At 46.6% G+C, this 21,789-nt stretch overlaps 1 protein-coding gene across 10 annotated transcripts in view; it reads right to left on the bottom strand.

The window, feature by feature from the left end:
* The window catches only part of ABHD6 (abhydrolase domain containing 6, acylglycerol lipase), a 39,843-nt gene that overhangs the window by 11,914 nt on the left and 6,140 nt on the right, over positions 1-21,789 (bottom strand). For 3 of the 10 annotated variants that reach the window (XM_075004904.1, XM_075004911.1, XM_075004906.1), the window contains exons 2-6: positions 20,073-20,128; positions 17,138-17,281; positions 5,114-5,270; positions 2,892-3,005; positions 196-328 (exon numbers count right to left, since the gene is read on the bottom strand). In XM_075004904.1, coding sequence (XP_074861005.1) covers positions 196-328; positions 2,892-3,005; positions 5,114-5,270; positions 17,138-17,256 — 523 coding nt within the window. In that variant the 5' untranslated portion in view covers positions 17,257-17,281; positions 20,073-20,128. The other 7 variants (XM_075004908.1, XM_075004910.1, XM_075004905.1 and 4 more) reach the window with 6 other exon arrangements.

Raw genomic sequence — 21,789 nt, 5'->3', positions numbered from 1 at the left:
TAGCCTTGAGGCATATAAATAAATTTAAACTGGGTTCCAAAATACCTCAGTTGATGCCAAATATTCCTTCCCACTATCCAATTCACAAAGTTCACACTGGATTCAGTACTACAGAGGGTCCCTAAATGAATCCTTTGGTACAGGGTACACACCCTACTACTTTTATCCATGCTCAGTTGTTATTGTGCTACTCACCTGCAGGACAAACAAGAGACAGGCTGCAAATATCTGATGGGTACTGAGCAGCGTAAACTCCTGCAATATTTCCACCCATTGAGGTGCCGATCAGGTGAAAGGGTTTTCTATTCAGCTTGATGCATTCAACAAACTGAAATGGAAAGGGCAATGAGGCCCAAGGCAGCAATTAAACAAGTACAGTCAGAGCCATTAGAAAAAATAGGTTCTGAAGCTACTAAGGAATATAGCAATCATGAGTCCTCGCAGCAGGACAGTAAATCCTGAAAGTAAAGCTAGAGCAGTATGGGGGAGTTACAGAATTTTAAGAGTGCTTAAGTGTCCCCTTTAAATAAAAGGGACAAAATTGCAGTGCTGAGGGTGGAAGTCCCCATTCATACAGCAGGGGAAGCATCCCCCACCTTGTTCCAGCAAAGTGCTTTGTCTCTAAGCAGGAGGAAAAATGCTTGAGAGCTGTAAGAGTAGTTCAGGATCCAAGACCTTTCAGTTTTTAGCCATTGCTGAGACTATCAAATGAGTGACGAGTAGGGAAACAGCTTCTCTGACAGGATACCTGCCCACTGCAACAAGACTCACAGCAAAAAACAAAATGAAGTACCATCAGGTATCATAGCAAAGAAGTAGCAGCATTGTATCTGGCTTTAATAACAGAAGATATACACCCTCAGTGTATGATATCAAAAAAGTGTCAGACACTCGCAGCACATCTGCGAATTGCTCACAGAACGGCAGTGTTTCATGGATCATAGTTTAAGAAACACGGCTCTTGAGAACACCAGACCATGCTTCACCTCCTCCCACTTTCTTGCTTGGCCTTGTTCCTCTTCTCTCCTATATTCCAGCCCCACCCATCTTGATAATACCCATAGGGGAAAAGAAGAAAAAAATGTAGACTTCTAAAAAAACAAACAAACAAATGTGGTTCCACACTTTCCATTTATTTCTACAGCTAGCTCAGTGGTTAGCGCAGTAGCTTTGTAAACCCAAGGTTGTGAGTTCAAGCCCTGAAGGGGCAGGTTAGAGCACCCAAAAAAAAAGGAAAAAAAAGTCTGTGAGGGATGGCAATAGGTCCTGCTGTGAGTGCAGTGGACTGGACTCTATGACCCCTCAAGGTCTTTGCCAGCTCTGTGAGATATGTATGCATGTACAGCATCTTACCATCTGCTGCAGAGCTCACCTTAAGAGAAAGTTAATGCTCTCCATTGAGGCCTAATGCTCATTTACACGTAGGTTCCTGTACAGCAATGCAGAGGTGTTCACATAAATAAGAATCTGGCCCAGAATATATTATATTGTTAAATCAAATGTGAAGTAAAAAGCAGTGGTACGGAATCTGCTGATGATACCAAAGGAACTGGACAACGGTGCTTGGCAGCTTTTAGAGAGATGGGGGTTCAATACCACTTCAGCAGTGTCTAATCTGACAGAGTGGTGCAGGAGTGATTGAGAGAGGAGTGAGAAGGGTGGACCAGGAGGTGATGATCCTGGATCCCTGCCTGTTTTTACTGCCAGTGCTTGACAAGATTTGTGGGTGGGGAGGAACTGAAACAAAAAGTCAGAGTATATGACTGGGGAAAATACCACCACTGTGCTCCCACAGCCCTGCCCCCATCCCTCCCCATAGGCATCTGTCTTCAGCTGCACCAAACCCTTTAATTATGACTCTGCATGGCTCAGCCACTATGCTGAAAGGAAAACGGACACATTTCATAATCTGTGCAGCAAAGTACAAAAACTGTCTCCAGTCATAGGGCGCTCCTGTGAGCCGCAGGGTTTTTAAGAATGCATCTGATTGCAGAGCACAGGGTCCGAGCTGTAATTGCACACTGCGTGTTCCCACATATTCATACATGCCTAAAGCAGTAAGGCTGTTCAAGTTTGTCAATCACATGGCAGGGAGTTACTCCTTGAAGGAACAGAGGGACACATTCCCTCTGCAAAGTTCCGTCTGCAGAATGGCCGCAGCTTAGCACATGAAAGAGAGCCAAGGAGCAAAAGCCATAGGGGCCCATTTATGCTCCAAAGGAATGCACGGCTGATCTGCACAAAGGGGGAGGGAAGGGAGAAGCGAACTGCACTTGCAACAGGCCAAGAGTAAATGGTTTTCCCTGCAAGGAGAGGAGAGAGGAGAAATTACTTCACTGTGGTTTTCCTGAGTCATCACACTCACAGGCTGCCCTCTACCCAAGGCCATAATCTAGCCTTCCATGTGTTTCACCTTCAATCGTCTAGAGCAAGGGTCAGCAACCCCCGGCACAGATGCCACGAGTGGCACACAAGCTGATTTTCATTGGCAGATGAGGCGGGAGCTCAGCCCCACCCCATCCCACACATAGCCAGGATCTTGCTCAAAGCCAGACAGCCTGTGGATTAGCCAAAGACCAGCCAATGCTACCAACCACCACGTACGTGGCAAAGCTCTTAATGTATTTATTATGCTTCTTAATGTATTTATTAATGAAGCTGTTGTAAGTAGGACTATTTGGGACTTTAAAAAGTTTCACCAGCACTGGGCCCATACATAGAGGTCAAAAGGTCAAATTTTGGCATTCTGCCTCAGACAGGTGGCTGACCCCTGGTCTAGAGGAAGAAATCCTGGTTTCCAGTCGCTTCAATGACAAATCAAACCCACATCACCAGAGTGTCCAGGAAAACAGACATGAGGAAGAGGCATAGAATCCATCTCAGGCTATCACCTGGTGTATTCTTTTAACTTGCCCATTGATGGAGTAGTCATCTAACGAGGATCGGGTGGTGCCCTCGTGACCAGGCATGTCAACACAGACCAAGTGCAAGTTCTTCGGAAGGAACTGTGGATACAAAGCCCTGGGCAGTTAGGCTAGAGAAGGAATACTATGTAAGCAAATAATTAAGGAAATTGGAAATTATGGGGAAAAATTGATTTCTTATTAGAGACTCTGAGCATTGTGCTGACTAACACAACAGACCCCGGGCCGTGCCATATCACAACAGTTCACAGTGAGCTGGTCCTGTCCTCTGTAACCTTTAAGAAGTTTCAGGGTTTAAAACATAGAATCCAAGAAAAAGAGATGGGGAGGACCCAAAAAAGGGGAAAATGGGGGTGTTTGGTATGTGTCCTCCCAGTCTGAGAGGTGATTAAATCCTAGGCTAGATTTACCACACACAAAGCGTCTCTCTCGCAGCTCAGCCTTGCTGCTGCACAGAGATGGCTTCCAGCAGAACACAGGTAGCTTCTCCTCTGCTGCTGAGACCTGTAGGTACCGACTCCATGAGCACTCACAGACAAAAATTACCAGGTACTCAGCACCCACTGCCAGCCCAGCAACCTCCCTCCTCCACCCACTGACCCCAGTGATCCACTGTGTGTCCTGTCTGCCATGCACAGCTATGTCACAGCGTGCAGGATGCTCCAGCAGGGAGGGCCAGGAGCATGGACAAGGTGTGCTTTGAGGAGCGTGAGGAAAGACGTGGGGCCTGAGCGTCCTCCCCCTCACCCTACCCCCAGCAAGAGGGGAAGTGGGTGCTTATGGAGACAGTAACTTCACTTCCTTCTGCTAGCTTTGTAGGTCTGCAGTTGGAGTTGTTGTGAGGACATGTGAAATGAGAACCTCTCAGGATCATCCTGCCCACACCTCCACGCTGGCCAGTAACACCCTGGTTCTGGGGGTGGGAGTGTAAGGTCTCTACAGACAGTTTTGGCGTCAAGGAGATGTCTGGTTTTTGAGACTCTGCCCTCCTCTCCCCCTGCAGATTTCAGGTCTTATTGGCCTTCCACAGGCATTCTGCCTAGATCGGGGTCCCAGACTCGCAGAGGCCATCTATGGGCTGGAGCATATTCACAATCTGGCTTGGGAGTCCTGCAGCCTGGGGGAAGGCGGGGCATACCCATCTGTGTTCCGCAAGCTCCACCCCTTCCCGCTCACTGCACTTTGTCCCCTGAAGGAGGCGGCCTCAGGGATTAACAGGAGGCCTGGTGTGGGATGGCAGCTGCGGTCATACGCTCCCCTGCCCCGCCCCCTCCACGCTTCCCACGACCGCAGGAGCCAAGGGGAAGCCGAGTGACGCAGATATACAGGGGTCAGACTGGATGACCCTGTGGTCCTGCCTCACCAGGAACTCTGAGGGTTTGTCTACACAACAAACTCCAGTTGACTGGCATTAGGTCAACTGACAGCTACTTACAGGGGCTCATGAGCACACTACTCTCCTCCTGTCAGTGGTGCACCTCCTGGGTGGGGGCACTTCTAGCAACTGAAGAGGAGCGGTGTGCGGAGCTGAGAGAGGAGGGCTACCCGCACTGTACCACACAACTCCTCACTCGGAGCCCAGCTGCCACCTGGGCTTTTGGCTTCTCACCTTGTGTCCTGGGAACAAAGGAACAGCACCCTGGATTCTTACCTTCCTGAGCAAACAGCTGGGGTGGGAGACAGGCATGAACCTACCACTGCTCTAGGCTCTATAAAAGAGCTGTGAAATTGACAAGGGCGCCAGCCTACAGCTGAAGTAACACAGCATCTACAGAGACACTCCGTCCCCCTACCTACACCAACACCTCTTGGGGAGGTGTTCTAATGATGTTGAGGTAGCAAGGCACTTACATCCATTGGACCAAGGCTGCAGCATGTACACTGACATTAGGCGGCTTTGTCAACCTAATTCTGTTGTGCAGAATAAGCCGATAACATTATTAACTCTTGCAGTACAAATCCTGTTAAAATTTCAATGACAAAAGGGGTAGAATGCATCAGATGATCAATATGTACAGTAGCTGAGAATATCTCTAGTTTTTAAAAATAATTGTCAGAGCTATGGTCAGTAAAGTTAAACTTCTGAATGTGCTAGCAAGAGAACACTCCTTCACAACAGCAGCCCTTCAAGTAAAAACGTTCTCTTACGAAGGCAGTATCAATTTATTATTAGAGAAATGGAAACATACCTTGACCACAGACAACCACACATCTTTGTGGCCTGCAAATCCATGTAACATCAATATGGATGGTCTGAATCCAGGTCTCCCTCGATAGGAAAAACAGAACCGATAATCATCAGAGTTAGCATACCTAACCTGCATGCCCAGTGCTCGACGCCAGTACCTAGAGACAAAGAAATAAGCAAAACGGGACATTGGAGCATGATCTAATGGAGCATAAGACAGGAAGACTGGATTAAGTTCTAGGCTCAAACCTGCTGTGAGAACACACTTAACATCTAAATCCTCAATGGTATTTAGGCACCTAACTCCCGCCAATTTCAGTGGAGGTTCAGAACCTAAAGAGAAGTTACTCACCTGTGTAGTAACGATGGTTCTTTGAGATGTGTCCCTGTGGGTGCTCCACAGTAGGTGTCAGGCTCGCCCTGGCGCCGCAGCTCGGAAAATGTTCAGCAGTCTCCATCGGGTTGCGCATGCGCTGATGCGCGTCGGCTCTTCGCGCACTTACGGTCACGTGCGCGATCCGGTCCCCGCCAGTTCCTGATCAACCGCTCCGGACGCTCCTGAAAACACACAAACAGAGCTCCGAAGTGGGGAGGAATGGGTGGGTAGTGGAGCACCCACAGGGACACATCTCGAAGAACCATCGTTACTACACAGGTGAGTAACTTCTCTTTCTTCTTCGAGTGGTCCCCGTGGGTGCTCCACAGTAGGTGACTACCCAGCAGTAACCCCCCCGCCCTTCGAAAAAGGAGGTGGGTACCCGATTTATGCGCAGCTTGCCCGTGAAAGGACTGCTGTCGACAGACGTGTATCCTCATCAAGCATCCTGTGCATGGCGTAGTGCTTGGCGAAGGTGTCATAGAAAGACCACGTCGCCGCTCTGCAGATATCTCTCAGCGCGATGCCTTTGAAGAAGGCTGTTGATGCCGCCATCGCCCTCGTAGAGTGGGCTCTTGGCGGAACTGGCAGAGGAGTCTTGCGAATCTCGTAACACAGTCTTATGCAAGACACGTGATTTGAAATCCTCTGCAAAGATAGTGCTTCTCCTTTTGACCTGGATGCAATGGACACCAGGAGTCTGTCCGTTTTCCGGAAAGGTTTAGTTCTATCGATGTAGAAGGCCAGTGCCCTTCTTACGTCAAGTAAGTGCAACCGTGCCTCTTCATTTGAGTTGTGAGGCTTAGGATAGAACGAGGGCAGCACTATTGGTTCGTTGATATGAAAATCTGAAGAGACCTTCGGAACGAAGGCTGGGTGTAATCGTAAGACCACCACTTCTTTTGAGAAGATCGTGCAGGGTGGTGTGGACGTTATGGCCGCGAGCTCACTCACTCTGCGAGCTGACATGATTGCCAGGAGGAAAGCCGTTTTAATGGTAAGTAGTCGGAGGGGGACCGTAGCCAATGGTTCAAAGGGCGGTCCCGAGAGGGTATGTAGAACTAGGTCTAAACTCCATGACGGCGGTATTGGTTTCTGAGGGGGGTACAGGTTCACCAACCCCTTTAGGAAACGCGAGACAACAGGATGGGCAAATGTGGTTGATCCATCCTCTTCATGCCGAAAACGCTGATGTAGCCACCAGATGCACCTTTACAGAGGATAGCGGAAGTCCGTTTTGTTTGAGTTGTAGCAAATAATCCAGAATCGTAGGTATGGTGGCGTCCTGGGGTATTAGTTGCCTGGAGGAACACCATTCGGAAAAACGCGACCATTTGTGCTGATAAGTCTTTCTGGTGGAAGTTCTCCGACTATATTCAAGGACTTGTTGTACTCCCTCTGAGCACGTAGTCTCTAAGGCGCTTAGCCATGGATTAGCCATGCTTGTAGCCGAAGTCTCTTCAGGTGCGGGTGCAGTATTGACCCCCGAGCCTGAGAGAGAATGTCCGGTACTGTTGATAGGGGAAATGGCTGATGTTGAGCCATGCGCAAGAGCAATGGGAACCACTGTTGTTGGCCCCAGGTTGGGACTATGAGTATCATGCGTGCTTTCTCCCTTCCGGTCTTCTCCAAGACCTTGTGTACAAGTGTCGTGGGAGGGAACGCATAAAGTAGAGGGCCCTTCCATGGGATCATGAAGGCGTCCCCCAAAGACCCGTGTCCCATGCTCGCTCTGGAGCGGTATTAGGGACATTTTTTGTTTTCTCGGGTGGCAAACAAGTCGATTTGGGGAAAACCCCAACTGCGGAACACTTGGTGGAGTAGGTCTGGATGGATCTGCCACTCGTGAGTGGGCGCAAAGTGTCTGCTGAGTTGGTCCGCCTTGACGTTGTGGACCCCCGGTAGGTATGAAGCCTTTAGGGTTATATTGTTGGCGAAGCACCAGTTCCAGAGCTGGACCGCCTCCGCGCAAAGCGTACGAGACCTGGCTCCCCCGTCGGTTTATATAAAACATGGTGGTGGTGTTGTCGGTATTCACGCCGACTATTTTTCCGTGCAGATAATTGTGAAAATGCCTGCATGCATTGAACACTGCCCTGAGCTCTAATATGTTTATGTGCAGTGTCTTCTCCGCGGGGGACCATAATCCTTGAATGGTTTTGTTGTCCATGTGAGCCCCCCCATCCCATATGGGAGGCATCTGTTGTAATGAACACCGTAATTTGCGGTTGGCGGAAGGGCACCCCTGTTAGGAGATTCTTGGGGTTTCCCCACCATGTTAGCGAGCTTCGTGCCTCTGTTGTAAGTGACACCCTCTTGTGGACGGTGTGGATTGAGGGTTTGTATACGGTTGCCAACCAATGCTGCAATCCTCGCATATGCAGCCTGGCATTTTGCACCACAAACATGGTGGTTGCCCTATGCCCCAACAGTTGTAAGCACGTGAGAACTGGAACAGTGGGGCTGTACATTAGTAGTTGTACGAGAGATTCGATGGCATGAAAATGAGCCTCGGGTAAATACACCCTTGACGTGACTGAGTCTATCGGAACCCCTATAAACTCTATATTTTGCGTGGGGTCGGTCTTTGATTTTGAGAAATTGATGATGAGGCCCAGTGAGGTAAATGTGTTTGTGGTGATGTGTATCATCCGTAATACCTCCTCCCGGGAAGTTCCCTTTAGCAGGCAATCGTCCAGGTACGGGAAAATGAAAACTCCCTGTCTGTGTAGGTATGCTGACACCACCGCTAAGGTCTTGGTGAAGACTCTGGGTGCTGAAGAGAGTCCGAATGGGAGGACTCTGTACTGGAAATGATCCGTACCCACAAGGAACCGGAGGAAAACGCCTGTGGGCTGGATGAACTGCGATATGAAAATACGTATCCTGTAAGTCGAGGGCTGCAAATCAATCGCCATGGTCAAGTGCCGTGATTATTGAAGCCATCGTAGTCATTTTGAAGCGCTGTTAGCGTAGGTACTGGTTCAGTGCGCATAGATCCAAAATGGGTCTCCACCCTCCTGTCTTCTGCTCCGTCAGGAAATACCTGGAGTAGAACCCTTTGCCTTGAAATTGTTCCGGTACTCTCTCCACCGCCCCTATGAATAGGAGGTGGTCCACCTCTCGCCTTAATTCCGGTAGGTGAGAGGGGTCTCTGAGCATGGGTGCGGTGGGAGGATTTGGTGGAGGTAAAGACTGGAAGGGGATCGTGTATCCCGTGTTTACAATCTCCAATACCCACTTGTCCGACGTGATGCTTTTCCATTGTGGGTAAAATGGCTCAAGCTGGTGATGGAACATGTACTGAGATTGGCACTGAGGTACGGTCTTGGCTTCGTGGCCCTCGACATATCCGTCAAACTTGCTGTCTTGCACTTTGCCCTGCGGATGCGCTGCCCTGCTGAGGCCGGCACCTAGGGCCCTTATAACATGTTTGTTGATGACGTCCCTGATCATACCCCCCTTGAAATTGGGTACGTTGCTGTTGGTAACCATAACGGCGTTGCTGAGGATAAAATTTCTTCCTTCTGAACGGTGGGGTATATATCCCCAAAGTCCGAAGTGTCGCTCTGGAATCTTTGCTGGAGTGTAGGACTGAGTCGGACGATTCAGCAAACAATTTTATTTTGTCGAAGGGGAGGTCTGCAATTTTGACCTGTAACTCCTTTGGAATGCCGGATGTGTGAAGCCATGACTCTCTCCACATTACCACTGCAGTGGCCACGGCGCGGGCCGCTGTGTCCGCCACATCCAGTGCAATCTGCACACCTGCTCGAGAAGCCGCGTAGCCCTCTTGCACAATTGCTTTAAGAATTGGCCTTTTTTCCCCTGGAAGGAAGTTCATGAGGGCAGTAAGCTTGGAATAATTGTCGAAATTGTGATTCGACAAATGAGCGGCATAGTTGGCCATGCGGAGCAACAGAGTAGAGGAGGAGTAGGCTTTTCTACCCAGAAGATCCAGCTTCTTTATGTCCTTGTCCAATCCCCCAGATTTGTACTGGGACGATTTGGACCTGTGTTGGGACGATTCAACCACTAGCGAGTTTGGCTGTGGATGACTAAATAGAAATTCCATACCTTTCGCAGGGACTAAGTACTTTTTGTCCGCTCTTTTGTTGGTAGGAGGAGCGGATGCTGGGGTCTGCCATATATTAGTGGCTGCCTCCATGATTGCATCGTCCAGAGAAATAGCAATTTTAGAAGAAGATGGAGGCCTGAGGTTTTTAAGGAGTCTGTGGTATTTCTCCTGCACCTCCGCCACTTGAATATCTTGGGATTGAGCTACCCGTTTGAACAGCTCCTGGAACTGTTTCAGGTCATCTGGGGGAAAAATGTCTCCAGGGACCACGGCCTTGTCTGGCGAGGATGAGGAGGCATCACTATGGTATCTCTCCTCCAATTCCTCTGGATCCTGGCCGTATTGATGTGATTGCCTTTGTGGAATTTCGAGGTGGGGTTCAATGTCTTTAGACCCAGCCTCTGATTGGGGAACCCGTGGTGTTCCCCCAGGTGGAAGCAGAACACTGTGGCGTTGAGGAGTGGTCGACGGGGATCCATAGTGAGACGTCGACCTCCTATGATGACACCCTGCATAATGATGGCGGTTGTAGCGACAGGGGCCCGGCGATGGAGACCTGGACCATGACCCAAGGATGTAAGGGTGGTGCCTGCAATGTCGAGACCTCTGAGATGATACCGACGTATGAGGAGAGCCTCTGTGAGAAGACTCGTAGGGATCTCTGCTAGATGCTGGAGAAAAGCGTGCAGATCCCTGTGATGATCCGAAGAAAAGGAGAAGGACGTCTGTGGCAGGCTGAAGGTGTTGCTGCCCGTCGAATCTCCGGTGGTGATCGTGGTGACAGAGGCAGCGCAATTACCTCAGGAGAGGGGCTGCGGTGCCTGGTCTTCGTTTTAGCCTTTACCCTCTCGGGTGGTCCTGTTGGTGAACTTGGTACCGGAGCAGGTGTCATGCTGATTTCTACTGCTCCCGGTGCCGTCGCCGGTGCCGTCGATCCCGGTGCCGTCGTCTCCGGTGCCTCTGGGGAAGTCTCGATCAGTGCCGCAGCAGCTGGTGCCGAACTGATTAGTGCCCGCATGGCTCTCGGTGCCGTCTCCCCGGTAACTGCAGGGCCTTGAGTGGTTGCATGTGCCGCAGCTTTACCAGTGGAGGAAGCCAGCATGCGCGGGCCCTTTGCTACACTCGTCCCGCTCCCAACAGTAAGAGGCAGGGATCGAGTAGGCGAGGCTCTTCGCGGGCCCTTTGTTACACTCGTCCCGCTCCCAACAGTAAGGGGCAGGGATCGAGTAGGCGAGGCTCTTCTTTTCTTCTGCGCAGAGGAGGTCAAAGAGGCAGCCTTCCTCTTGTGCGGTCCTGAAGAGCCCTCCGCATGCGTTGCCTTCGATGAGGCAGGCTGAAGTGCTTTGTCAACTAACAGCATCTTCAGCCTCATTTCTCTATCTTTTGTAGCTCTATTAGTCAACTTGGAACAATGGGAGCACTTCTGGGGAACGTGCGTCTCCCCAAGGCACCATATGCATCTGCTATGGCCATCCAAAGCAGGCATGGCCTCTGGCAAGATTCACACTTCTTAAAGCCGGGGGGGGGGGGGGGGGGGATGGCATTGTTAAAACTTTAATTCTGAGTCCTTAGGTGCTAATAGCACACTTAACAGTATGTTAGGTGATGTTAATAACCGTTGGCCTTTGAAGGCCGACAAACAAAAGCAGCAGGCACGCCCGGAGGCGGCCACTGCGGTTTTAAGATAGTCTTTAACTTTTAACAACTTTTAACAGAGTAACTAATTATAATAACTATAGGACTGCTAACTATGAACTGTTAAAAACTATTAACACGAGAAAAAATAAGACTTATCTGTCTCAGGCATTGGAGCCGGAGAGGATTCCGTCTGCAGCCATTGGCGGTTGAGAAGGAACTGGCGGGGACCGGATCGCGCACGTGACCGTAAGCACGCGAAGAGCCGACGCGCATCGCTGCATGCGCGACCCGACGGAGACTGCTGAACATCTTCCGAGCTGCAGCGCCGGGGCGAGCCCGACACCTACTGTGGAGCACCCACGGGGACCACTCGAAGAACTACCTTTCTGCATCTGAGCCTCAGAATCTAATTCTGAGATGATCTGAGCATCTTTTGTGAACATTCAGCACCACCAATTTCCCAGGAGGTCAATGGATATTGAAGATGCCTCATAGGACATACCAAACCTTTACCTCAGTTTACCCAACTTTAATTTGGACATAAAATTCTTTCTTATTCCGGAGAGGAATTGTAAGGCTTGGTTTATATTTGAAGAGCACATGCAGACACATGGGTAAAATGACCCTATGCAAAGGCAAAGTATTACGGATATACAAAGCCAGCAGTTACTGCAATGCTCATTTAAGTTCACTTAAATATGCAACAGAAATCTCAGGCCTCCATAAAAAGACTGATACACCACTTACATGGAATGTGGGGCTCCAGTGTTGGGCAGGGCTTGTGCAGGCCCTGTGCATGAGGGCAGACCCAGACCTTAGGGGAACAAGCAGTCAGGGACCCCACAGATAGCTGTTTGGAACTTGACCAGAGTAGAACAGCTAGCAAACCCTTATCAAAGTGCAATCGTTCAGCTGCTGCCACGGGATGGCTGACCCCTTCAAATGAAGCTGGTCCCGTGCTCTGTGTGGGAATACGCTCCTGGTTTGGCCCACAATGAGGACAGGGCAGCACCTGGATTCTAAAATGATCAGGGAGACTCCGAGAGGGAGCGAGTCCCTGAATGAAGATGCAGAGGGTTCCTCAGAGAAGGGAGAAGAGGGGTTTTCTGAGCGAACGTTCCAAAATGGAGAGGATGGAAGGCAAGAAAGTAGTCGAGAGATCTGCCTGCTGATTTGCAAGCTGGATGGACAGAGACAAGGGCTAAAGACAGGCACGTGGTGGAAGGACATACCTGCTGATGTCTCATATGGGTGAACTGGCACCAGAAAGAAAGAGGACCAAGGGCTGGGAACAGGTGCAGGGCCTATTTTCTGCCTGTTTCAGACGGGCACTTAACAGAAATGGGGCAGTGCTGGGTGCTCCCCGGGGAGGATGAACTCCCAGCAGAAAGGCTCGGGAGGTCCAGCCAGAAGGGCTGGTGTGGCTGTCTCGACAGGATAAGAGAATACTGAAGGGGAGCCCAAGAATAGTGGAAGGCTCCAGAGTGCAGTACTTGCTATGTACTGACCAGATCCCCTGGGATTTTAAGGACCGTAGGGCTGAAGGATGAGAAATGGATTATGTTTTGGGACTTCTGTTACAGATTATTTGCACTGGTGTTTAATAATAAATGGGCACTAAGGAGGTGCATTCCTGAGAGAAGAGAGCCTCTTACACAGTCATTAGGGGCCTGAAAGTGGAACTAGAACTGCAAACCTCGTGCCAAGAAGCCCATCCAAAAAGGGAACACTCCACCTCAAAGGGAAAATTGTTGACAAATGATTTATAATATTAGAAAAGATAGTTAAAGCCAAAAGGGACTGGGAAGATATTGCCGACAGCCATACAGCATCCTGTATTGCTTACAGCTGAAACAGAACCCCTTTGGAATGATACAATGGTTTCAAACCAAGGGTTTTACTAACAGCCTCAATCGCCTTTAGTCAGCTAGGGCTGAGGCGTGCAAATAGCCATTTTGCTGCTCACGAAAAGACAAGAGAAGTCAACCAGGCTATCACTGTTTACAGCTGTCCATCTGAAACGGACTGGGGTGTGGGGCTGCATGTACGCAACCCAGTCCCAGATACAGCCTCCTGAATGTCTCTCTCCAAGGCTCAACCCAGGGGCTTCCTATTAACCTCACTCAAAATGTCAGGGCTCCATTTTTACAAGATTACCCTTCCTGCTTTTGCTACTGCTCTGTCCAGAACCAATCCTGAGTGCCACAGGTAAATTTTAAAACAAATGGGCTTTTGCTCGTTCAAACAAAGCAAGAAATTGCAACACAACGCAAATTCTACGTTCCACCACGCTGAAGTAAAACAAGACTGACTTCGGCAAAATCAACAGAGTTACGCTGAGTGAGAGTGGACATTGGCCCCGTCTGTATATTAAACAAATAACTGCAAAGTGGCTGGTGACCAGCGTATTGATAAATGCCAGCTTACGCAGCAGCAGTTCATGTAAGAAACAACTATTACGTCACTATGGCTGGATTGTTTTGTCATTGTGTTGTGCAGAGAGACAGCAAAAAGCTTAGGCAGCACCTCAATCCTTATTTACTCTAAGCCCTCAAAATACGGCTTATGTGGTGCCTAGACCTTGTGCCTGTCCTACGTACAGAGGTGAATTTCACCCTGAATGCATAAGTGTCTTAAAGTTTGCCTCAGGGGCCCCCGTGTAAACCATCACTGGGCAAGATATTAACATTTTTAGCAACTGATCCTGATGGATCAATTCAACAGAAGAGAAAATAATCTGTCCAAAGCTGACCTGATCCCTCACAAGGTGTTAACACTATTAGCAGCGGCAGGAACACCAGCTAAACGGATTAGCACGTGAAGCACAGGAGAAGTGATCCACTGCCAGATGGCGGTGGAACAGCCTCAGACCTCAAACCCTGCATGGAAACACACACCAAAAGCAAGTGAGAAGGAAAACATGAACTTTTCTCTCTATCGCTAACAATTAAAAAGAAAAAAGCCACATAGCAAGTTCTAAGATGCCTTGTTCAGCCTGGCTCCCCAGAGCTCTCTACCATCAGCTTTTTTCTTATATCTCTACTCCAAAACTCTCTTGCCTCTGTCTCCACTGATAAAATATTTACAAGTACATAGGAACTGCCATTCTGGATTAGCCCCAAGATCCACCAAGTCCAGTACCCTGTTTGTGATGACAGCCTGAGCCAACTGCTTCAGAGGAAGATGCAAGAAAGCCCAGATGAGGCAGACTTGGGGTAATCTGCGTCTCCATGAAGGTTTCATCCCCATCCCAATGAGTTGTGAGATTGGTTTAAACCCCAATAGCCTTTCAAAAATTCTTTCAGTGCTATACCAAATGTGCATATATTGCTATCAATATCATCCAATCCCTCTGTGATATGTACTAAATACTTGATCCCTGTGGTGCTAGGAGCTGTACAAATATAAAACAAAAAGATGGTGCCTGCCCAATATCTATGCAATCTGTTACATCAATGGCTGCTGATAACCCTACTGGTTATAGGCCATTATGGAGACACATTCTAAAGAGATACAGAATAAACAGAGATTTTTAAAAAATAGGAAGAGCATCTACAAGAAAATGGAATTTGGTTAATCCTCTTTTGGCAATCAGATTTATACAAACCCAAGGAGAGAGAAGTCCCAAAATTGGACTGACATCACCACAGCAGAGACCTGGCAATGAATTTTAGTCATCTCCGCATTTAATTTCAGAAACATGATTCTGCATTGCAGTTTCTGATGGGATTCATGAAGGGACAGAATTCTTCCTTACACAAGTTTAGTCACCGACATTCCTGGGTTTTATCACATCCTTCCAGTTTTCACCTACAGTTGCCTCAATATGTAGGGTATGAGATTAATCAGAATAAATCTGAGTTAGACCTACATGTCTGTCTGTTAAAAAACAATGAGACTGATACTGCTGCTTTGTCTGAGTGACTGGAAGTGGGCTTTCAAATTGCAGTATGGTCACAAATTGCTATTGAAGACCAGTTTGATTTTAAGATATCTCAGTAGTAGACAGGAACTGATGAATGTCCAAATTAAAACCACTCACACTCCAAATTGTACCTCAGGTACAGCTACACAGCTGGAATGCCCTGTAAACAATTTTTAAATGAATATTTTCTGATTGAACCTGCAGCTGAAATAAACAGAGGGATAAAAATAATAATTTCTTCATTTCATTTCCATGAAGACCAAGGAACTATTGTAGCTCTCATCTGTTATTGGAAAGGATGGGATACACTAGTCTGTCAAGAAAGATTATGCAACTTCTCTTCAACACTACAGTGCAAAGAAAGAGAACCAGAAAAAAAGGTTCCCAGCTTTAACTAGCAGGTTTCACATTCTAAATGATATTCTTAATCACCAGGAAAGATGTAGCGTTTTAGGCAACCTGATACCAATCAGAAAACTCAGATTAACATTCATATTCAAGAAACTGACAGGCCACAGGTGAGTTACCATAGGCAGGGATCATGTCTTTGTTCTGAGCAGCTTCAGCATTTTGCAGTAACTGATCGGCTATTGTTAAGTACTGTGGCAATTTGCAATACAGCTGTCCCGGGGAACTAACTCAGAGCCATTAATGTTCCTCAGTGACAGCCCATTATCCCAGTCTCCTTTGCAAAGGAGTTGACGACTTACAGAAATGCAACTTGTGATGAGCTACAGAGACTCTGACAACTGCATCAGCAATGCAGAATACTGTACAGGGGTATTCTACTTCTCCTGAGCATAACACTTCTATTTGTCCCGAGAGTGAAATTACCATGCATCCACTTGGTTTGCTGGGAGATTGAGCTGTCTCAGTTAACAGAGGATTCATGAAGCCTCATGCTTGTAACTCTCCTCCATACTTTCACTTGCTTCTCTACCCTGCTTGACCCCAGATTCTGGCCTCATTGTGACAATCACTCCGCCCACAAGAGCCAAATAGCATTACTGATTGAGGAAGGTATCCAATCAGCCACGTGTTCCCAGTCCGCTCTCCCGCATTGCGAAAAGTGCAAATGACACCCGTTCCCATAGTAAGCCATCACTCTCAAATGAAAGCAACCCACATGATCAAGCTCTTGCAGCCTGTCTGTAACAAAGACAAACCCCCAAAAGCCCTCTGAAGGGAGAGGGTAATAAGGCACGGGAACAGTCCTGCAGTCTGTGTTTTCAATGTATGTTTTTAAGAATAATATAAATATATTAGAGCAAAACTTCATGTTAAAATCTTAATCTAATTTTATATTAGGATCCCTAAGAATACCTCCCCCATGCGCCAGCATACCTTGATATCAAGAACAGCTGACTGAGATTTTAGGAAGTTTTTATAACACTCTGTCATTTCTTCTAAAGTGTGCTAAACCTGGACTCCACTGTGAGTCATTTCAGTGGGCTGGAAGAGAATACAACACTGACTCCGGAGACCAAGGTTCAGCACTTGGCTGTGCCAGTGACATCCAATGCAGGGGGGCGGTCTGTGAGTGCAGCAGCATCTCCAGGTCTGAAGTGGTTTCCATCATATGCAAGGTTTACAGTTTTGTTCAGTGGCTCTCTGCACCCTCACTATAGAAACTGTCTCAACGTCACTGCTCGTACGTGACCCTGGACCCGTCATTCAGTCTCTCTGTCCCTCAGGTGCCTGTCTGCAAAAGCAAGATAAATAATACTTCTCTTCTCTGCACTGTATAGCTAGACTGTAAGCAATTTGGGGCAAGTGTCATTCCTTACTAAGCATGTGTACAGCACTGGTCACAACAGGGCCTTCAAGGCTGAGGCACCAGACCCTACGGTGTGAATGTACATTAGGATTATTAATTACAAACAACAGAACGACCAGGGAACACAGCTTTAAGATGAGTAGGACTTACACAGCATTCTGTCTGGCACCCACAAAATTTTAAACCTAAGCAATAATGTGAACCAAAAATCATCATTATACTTTAACTTACCAATAATAGATTTTGATCAATGCAGCCGGCCACAAGAGAAAGGAAGCTACAAATGCTAGAATGGGGATAGCAAGAGTGCCACCAGCTATGACAAACATATTTAGCACATCAAGATCCATGTTGTTCTTCAAGGCTCCACCTCACCTGCACACATGAAATAAGAACCAGAGGTTAGCTACTAAATGGCAAGTAAAGGTGAGAGAGAGAGATTGGTCAGAAATGCAGCAACCCTGTTTTCAGTTTTAAAATCATGTTTCTTTAGACTCAAGATGACATTTACAACTACAATCTCATCTTCTTGGATCAAAGCTAAAACAGCTGGTCATAATTCACAGCACATTGCAAAACAGATTCTCACTCCTTCCTGCCATTACACTATCCCCAGTCTAAGCACTGGGATAAAAAAGGCTTCAGTAGCTCTCATTAAGCATTCATTTAACCCAAATAGCTTTCTGGGCCTCCATACAAAGCTTGAGATTCACAGCATGCAGTCCTCTTCTTTAAACCCTTGTACTCTGTGTGGAGCACAGGTCATCTACAAATGTCCTCCACTTCGCTCTGTCTTGGGACAAACCTTCTAGCTGAACCCTGGAGTACCCCGGTTGTTGTCCTTCAATCTCAGTAGATCTTCGCCACGTAGTCCAAGGTCTCTCTCTTCTGCGTTTTCCTTGAGTGTTCCATGTGAGAGCTTGACAGATGATGCTGGATGATGGTCTTCTGAGAGCGTGGCCTAGCCATCCCCACTTCATCTTGATTTGAACATCAAGTGGATCTTCTCCTGCTCTGTTCCAAAGCTCCTTGTTTGTATCGAGGTCTTGCCATTTGATGCAAAATATGTTCCAGTACCTGACCTAAAATGCAACCTCATGCATTTGGGTGAGACTCCTTTCTGCTTTAGGCAGCCAGCTGTTAGTCAAGGAGCAGAGCCTTTTAAAGGTCTCAAAGAAATTTGAGGAGACCTGGCAAAGCGTTCTTTGTCTGCAGGCCCTCAGAAGAATAAAATTGGTCCCCTTCTCTGAGAAAATACTGGCACGCTCGAATACTTGTACAAGGCTGAAAATAAACTGCACCTAAGAGATAGGTGAAAACGGCCCCTGCCAGAATCTCCAAGAGCCCCAAATGCAAGGCCTCAAAGATGGCTTTTCAAACGCAATCATCTATGTAGGATGTGAGATTCCTTTGTTTCTGTTCTCTCATCTCGTGTGTAGGCACTTGATTGTTTAAGGGTTAAACCCTATCACTACCCAGTTATCCTGGACATAACCTTTAACTCTTGATGCTGAACATCTGCCCTACTATCCATTTCTCAATCCCAGCCTCATCAGAAGAGTGAATTAAATCCAAGCTCATTTAAATCCCTGGTTCCCTGGTCAGCCATCTCCTAATGCTACTGCTCAACTTCTCTCAGCATGGTCCATGGATAAACTTACTTCTATGTGCTCCAGCTGGGTTATTTTGAGGTGTCACTGTATTTGCTATGGTCTATTATATTGCTGTGGCATATTACATCACCAAACAGGAACCAAATATTAGATTATAAGTACATTAGGAACTGGAGCTGTTCAACTGAGCCATAGTTGATCTTAAAATTAAGAAAACTATTTAAAAGTATAAATGATCAAGATTAGCTGGGGTGGGGGGAAGGCTGAAGCAAATGTTCCGTATTAGCACAGATAATGAATACGGTCCATCTAATTTCCTCGGGCATTATCCCAGAAGAGTCCAGGTAATTTACTATGTAGGACCCCACTGTAGATGTGTAAAAGACTGAAGAGAGTCAGGAGCTCTCTCTTCCCTTTACCCCCATGCAGAAGAACAGCAAACCCCCAACCTGCATCCTCTCCAGGCAGGAGGATGGAGGGTTTCTAGTAAATTTAGTGGTGCTACAACACATAGGCTATGTCTACACTAGCCAAAAACTTCGAAATGGCCATGCAAATGGCCATTTCGAAGTTTACCAATGAAGCGCTGAAATACATACTCAGCGCTTCATCAGCATGCGGGCGGCCGCAGCACTTCGAAATTGACACGGCTCGCCACCGCGCGGCTCGTCCAGACAGGGCGCCTTTTTGAAAGGACCCCACCTACTTCGAAGTCCCCTTATTCCTATGAGCAGATGGGAATAAGGGGACTTCGAAGTAGCCGGGGTCCTTTCTAAAAGGAGCCCTGTCTGGACGAGCCGTGCGGCGGCGAGCCACGTCAATTTCGAAGTGCCGCGGCCGCCCGCATGCTAATGAAGCGCTGAATATGTATTTCAGCGCTTCATTAGTAAACTTCGAAATGGTCATTTGCATGGCCATTTCGAAGTTTCTGGCTAGTGTAGACAGGGCCACAGACACGGTTCCATTTTGCCACCTCATGCACACTGGCTTGCAGCCACTAATCAACCTTTGCTTGACAGCAGACCTCACAAGCAGCACATGTAACTGTCAGGCTGACTTTGTAAACTTAGAGTAGGGGTGCGCAAAATGGGAAAGTGGGCCCTATTGGGGGGCATAACATTTCATGGGGGAGCACAGTATGATTGGCTGCTGTGTTGCAGGCTCATCCACCTCATTAAAAATGATGAAATCTGTTACTGTTTTTATTTCTGTGTATTCATTTATATACCAATTAATAAAGTTTTTACATTCTACAGACTTATTTTCCTAGATGTGCCCAAAAGGTTTTTGTTTTTTTTTCATAAGATCATAACAAAAATTTCTGTCAGTTTGGATTACATTCAACAGGTGGGGGGTGGCTGCTAATTGTAGGGATGAAAATGGGGCCTTACTAAAAGGTTTGTTCACCTCCGCCTTAGAGAGAAGCTGGTGGTGCAGCAGATGGAGAACATCGACAACGACTTCTTTCAACACAATAATTTAACTGATAGAACACTCCACTCCTGGATTAGAATTTAAACATAACAATGAGGGTCTTTAGAAGTATGGCTTACTGTGCCACGAAAGCTGCTTCCCCTTGGGTACAGCTGCCACAGGAATGGATGATGGTCTGAAAGGATTATTAAAAAAGAAAACACGTAAATAATACTCCAGGTTTTTTTTCCATGTTTAATAGCAGAAAGATACCCTTCATTTCTGCTGTTCAAACTATATCAGAACACATTGTCACTAACTCCCTTCAACCTTTCCCATTGATAGCTCTTCATATAATGAAAAAATATCAAGACACTAGCTCCAAGCAGCACAAAGTGCAAGTCAACATGCAAGAAACACTGTAATAGAGTAAGAAGGTTAACACATTCTGAGCCAAGAGGAAGAATCCACTTAACAGTAGGAACTATTTCATCAAGCCCAAGAATGAGGAAATTTAACAATAATAGCTCAGCGGAATGGAAGAAAAGAAGAAAGATAGAAACTTAGGATCACAACTATCATTAAAAATATTAGTACAATTAAATTATATTAAGTAAAACTCACTCAGGTTCCCCTTTACTCCTTTTTATTTGAAAGTCTCTTTCCCCCAAGGCTTTAGATTGTCCCAAAACTTGTTGATCAATTGGGCTGTAATTAATTAGCCAATGCGTATTTCTCTGTACTCCTACAATAATTAACAGAGCTTTCAGGATGAGTTACTCAACAGTTCTAGATAAATTAGCCTCTGTTACAGAACACACGGAAAGACATTTAATACATAAACTGCACTTGACTCATAGGTATTATCGGGTCTCAAAGCTGGTTTATGAATTCCTGTTATTTGATGTGATTCTCTTTAAGAGCCAGCGGGGCAAACCAGGAAGCATATCGTTGTTTCAACTGGCTGTTCTGCATTAAAGTTCAACACAAAAAGTCATGTTTACCAGCTTCCTGAGTGCACTATGTTCCTGGGGGTAGCACTAGCAGCTGCTGTAACTCTTCATGTAGTCTGAATTTTCAAATTTAAATTGGAGGGAAAAATCCAAACTACTAATGTTTCCATTACTATAGTGTTTGGTTTTAATATTCAGTCACTCTTACTGTAATAACTCTACTGCCTTTCGCAGACTTTCTCCCAGTTTATACTACTGTAAATAGGTAGCATTATTAGGCCTGTGGCCATATTTAAACAAACAAGGAAAACCCAGAGGGCTAGATTCATTGATCCAGCCAAGACCCTAGGAGCACAAGACTCAAGGCAGAGGTGTGGAGACATTGGTGCTGCTGGACACCTTTGTATTCCAGAGTGGATAAAATCTGACGATTTTAATAAAATTAAATCCATTTTTAAATTTACATTAGATGCAGGCTTACTTTTAAAAAAGCCTACATAAAGTTAAATTTGAAATTGACTACTTATGTTAAGGCTAAACTACTAACGATCTCTAAAGTAATTTAAATTAAATGAAAAAACAAATATTAAGCAGAAACTGTTTGCTGCCACCTTAAAAAAGTCAAACTACTGAATTGTTGGAAGTCATGGACTATAGACTTTGAACCAGAGTTTACTGAAATACTAAACCAGTTTTTCACAGCAATAGCCTCTTCTACAAAATGCAGAGAGAATATTTTCAGTTTATTCAACTAGTTTAGATCCATGACTGCTTTATTTAAAGTTTAAAAACAAAAATAAACCACTGTCATGAACCAAAAAAAACAGGAAAGCTTGTTTTCCCTCTTCCAATCTATGAATAAAAACTAGATTTCAGAGTATGAGAGCTACTAGTTCTAAAATCT

This window comes from Carettochelys insculpta, chromosome 11, assembly GCF_033958435.1.
Source record: "Carettochelys insculpta isolate YL-2023 chromosome 11, ASM3395843v1, whole genome shotgun sequence".
NCBI lineage: Eukaryota > Metazoa > Chordata > Testudines > Carettochelyidae > Carettochelys > Carettochelys insculpta.
This window is presented reverse-complemented; position numbering and strand designations above follow the sequence as displayed.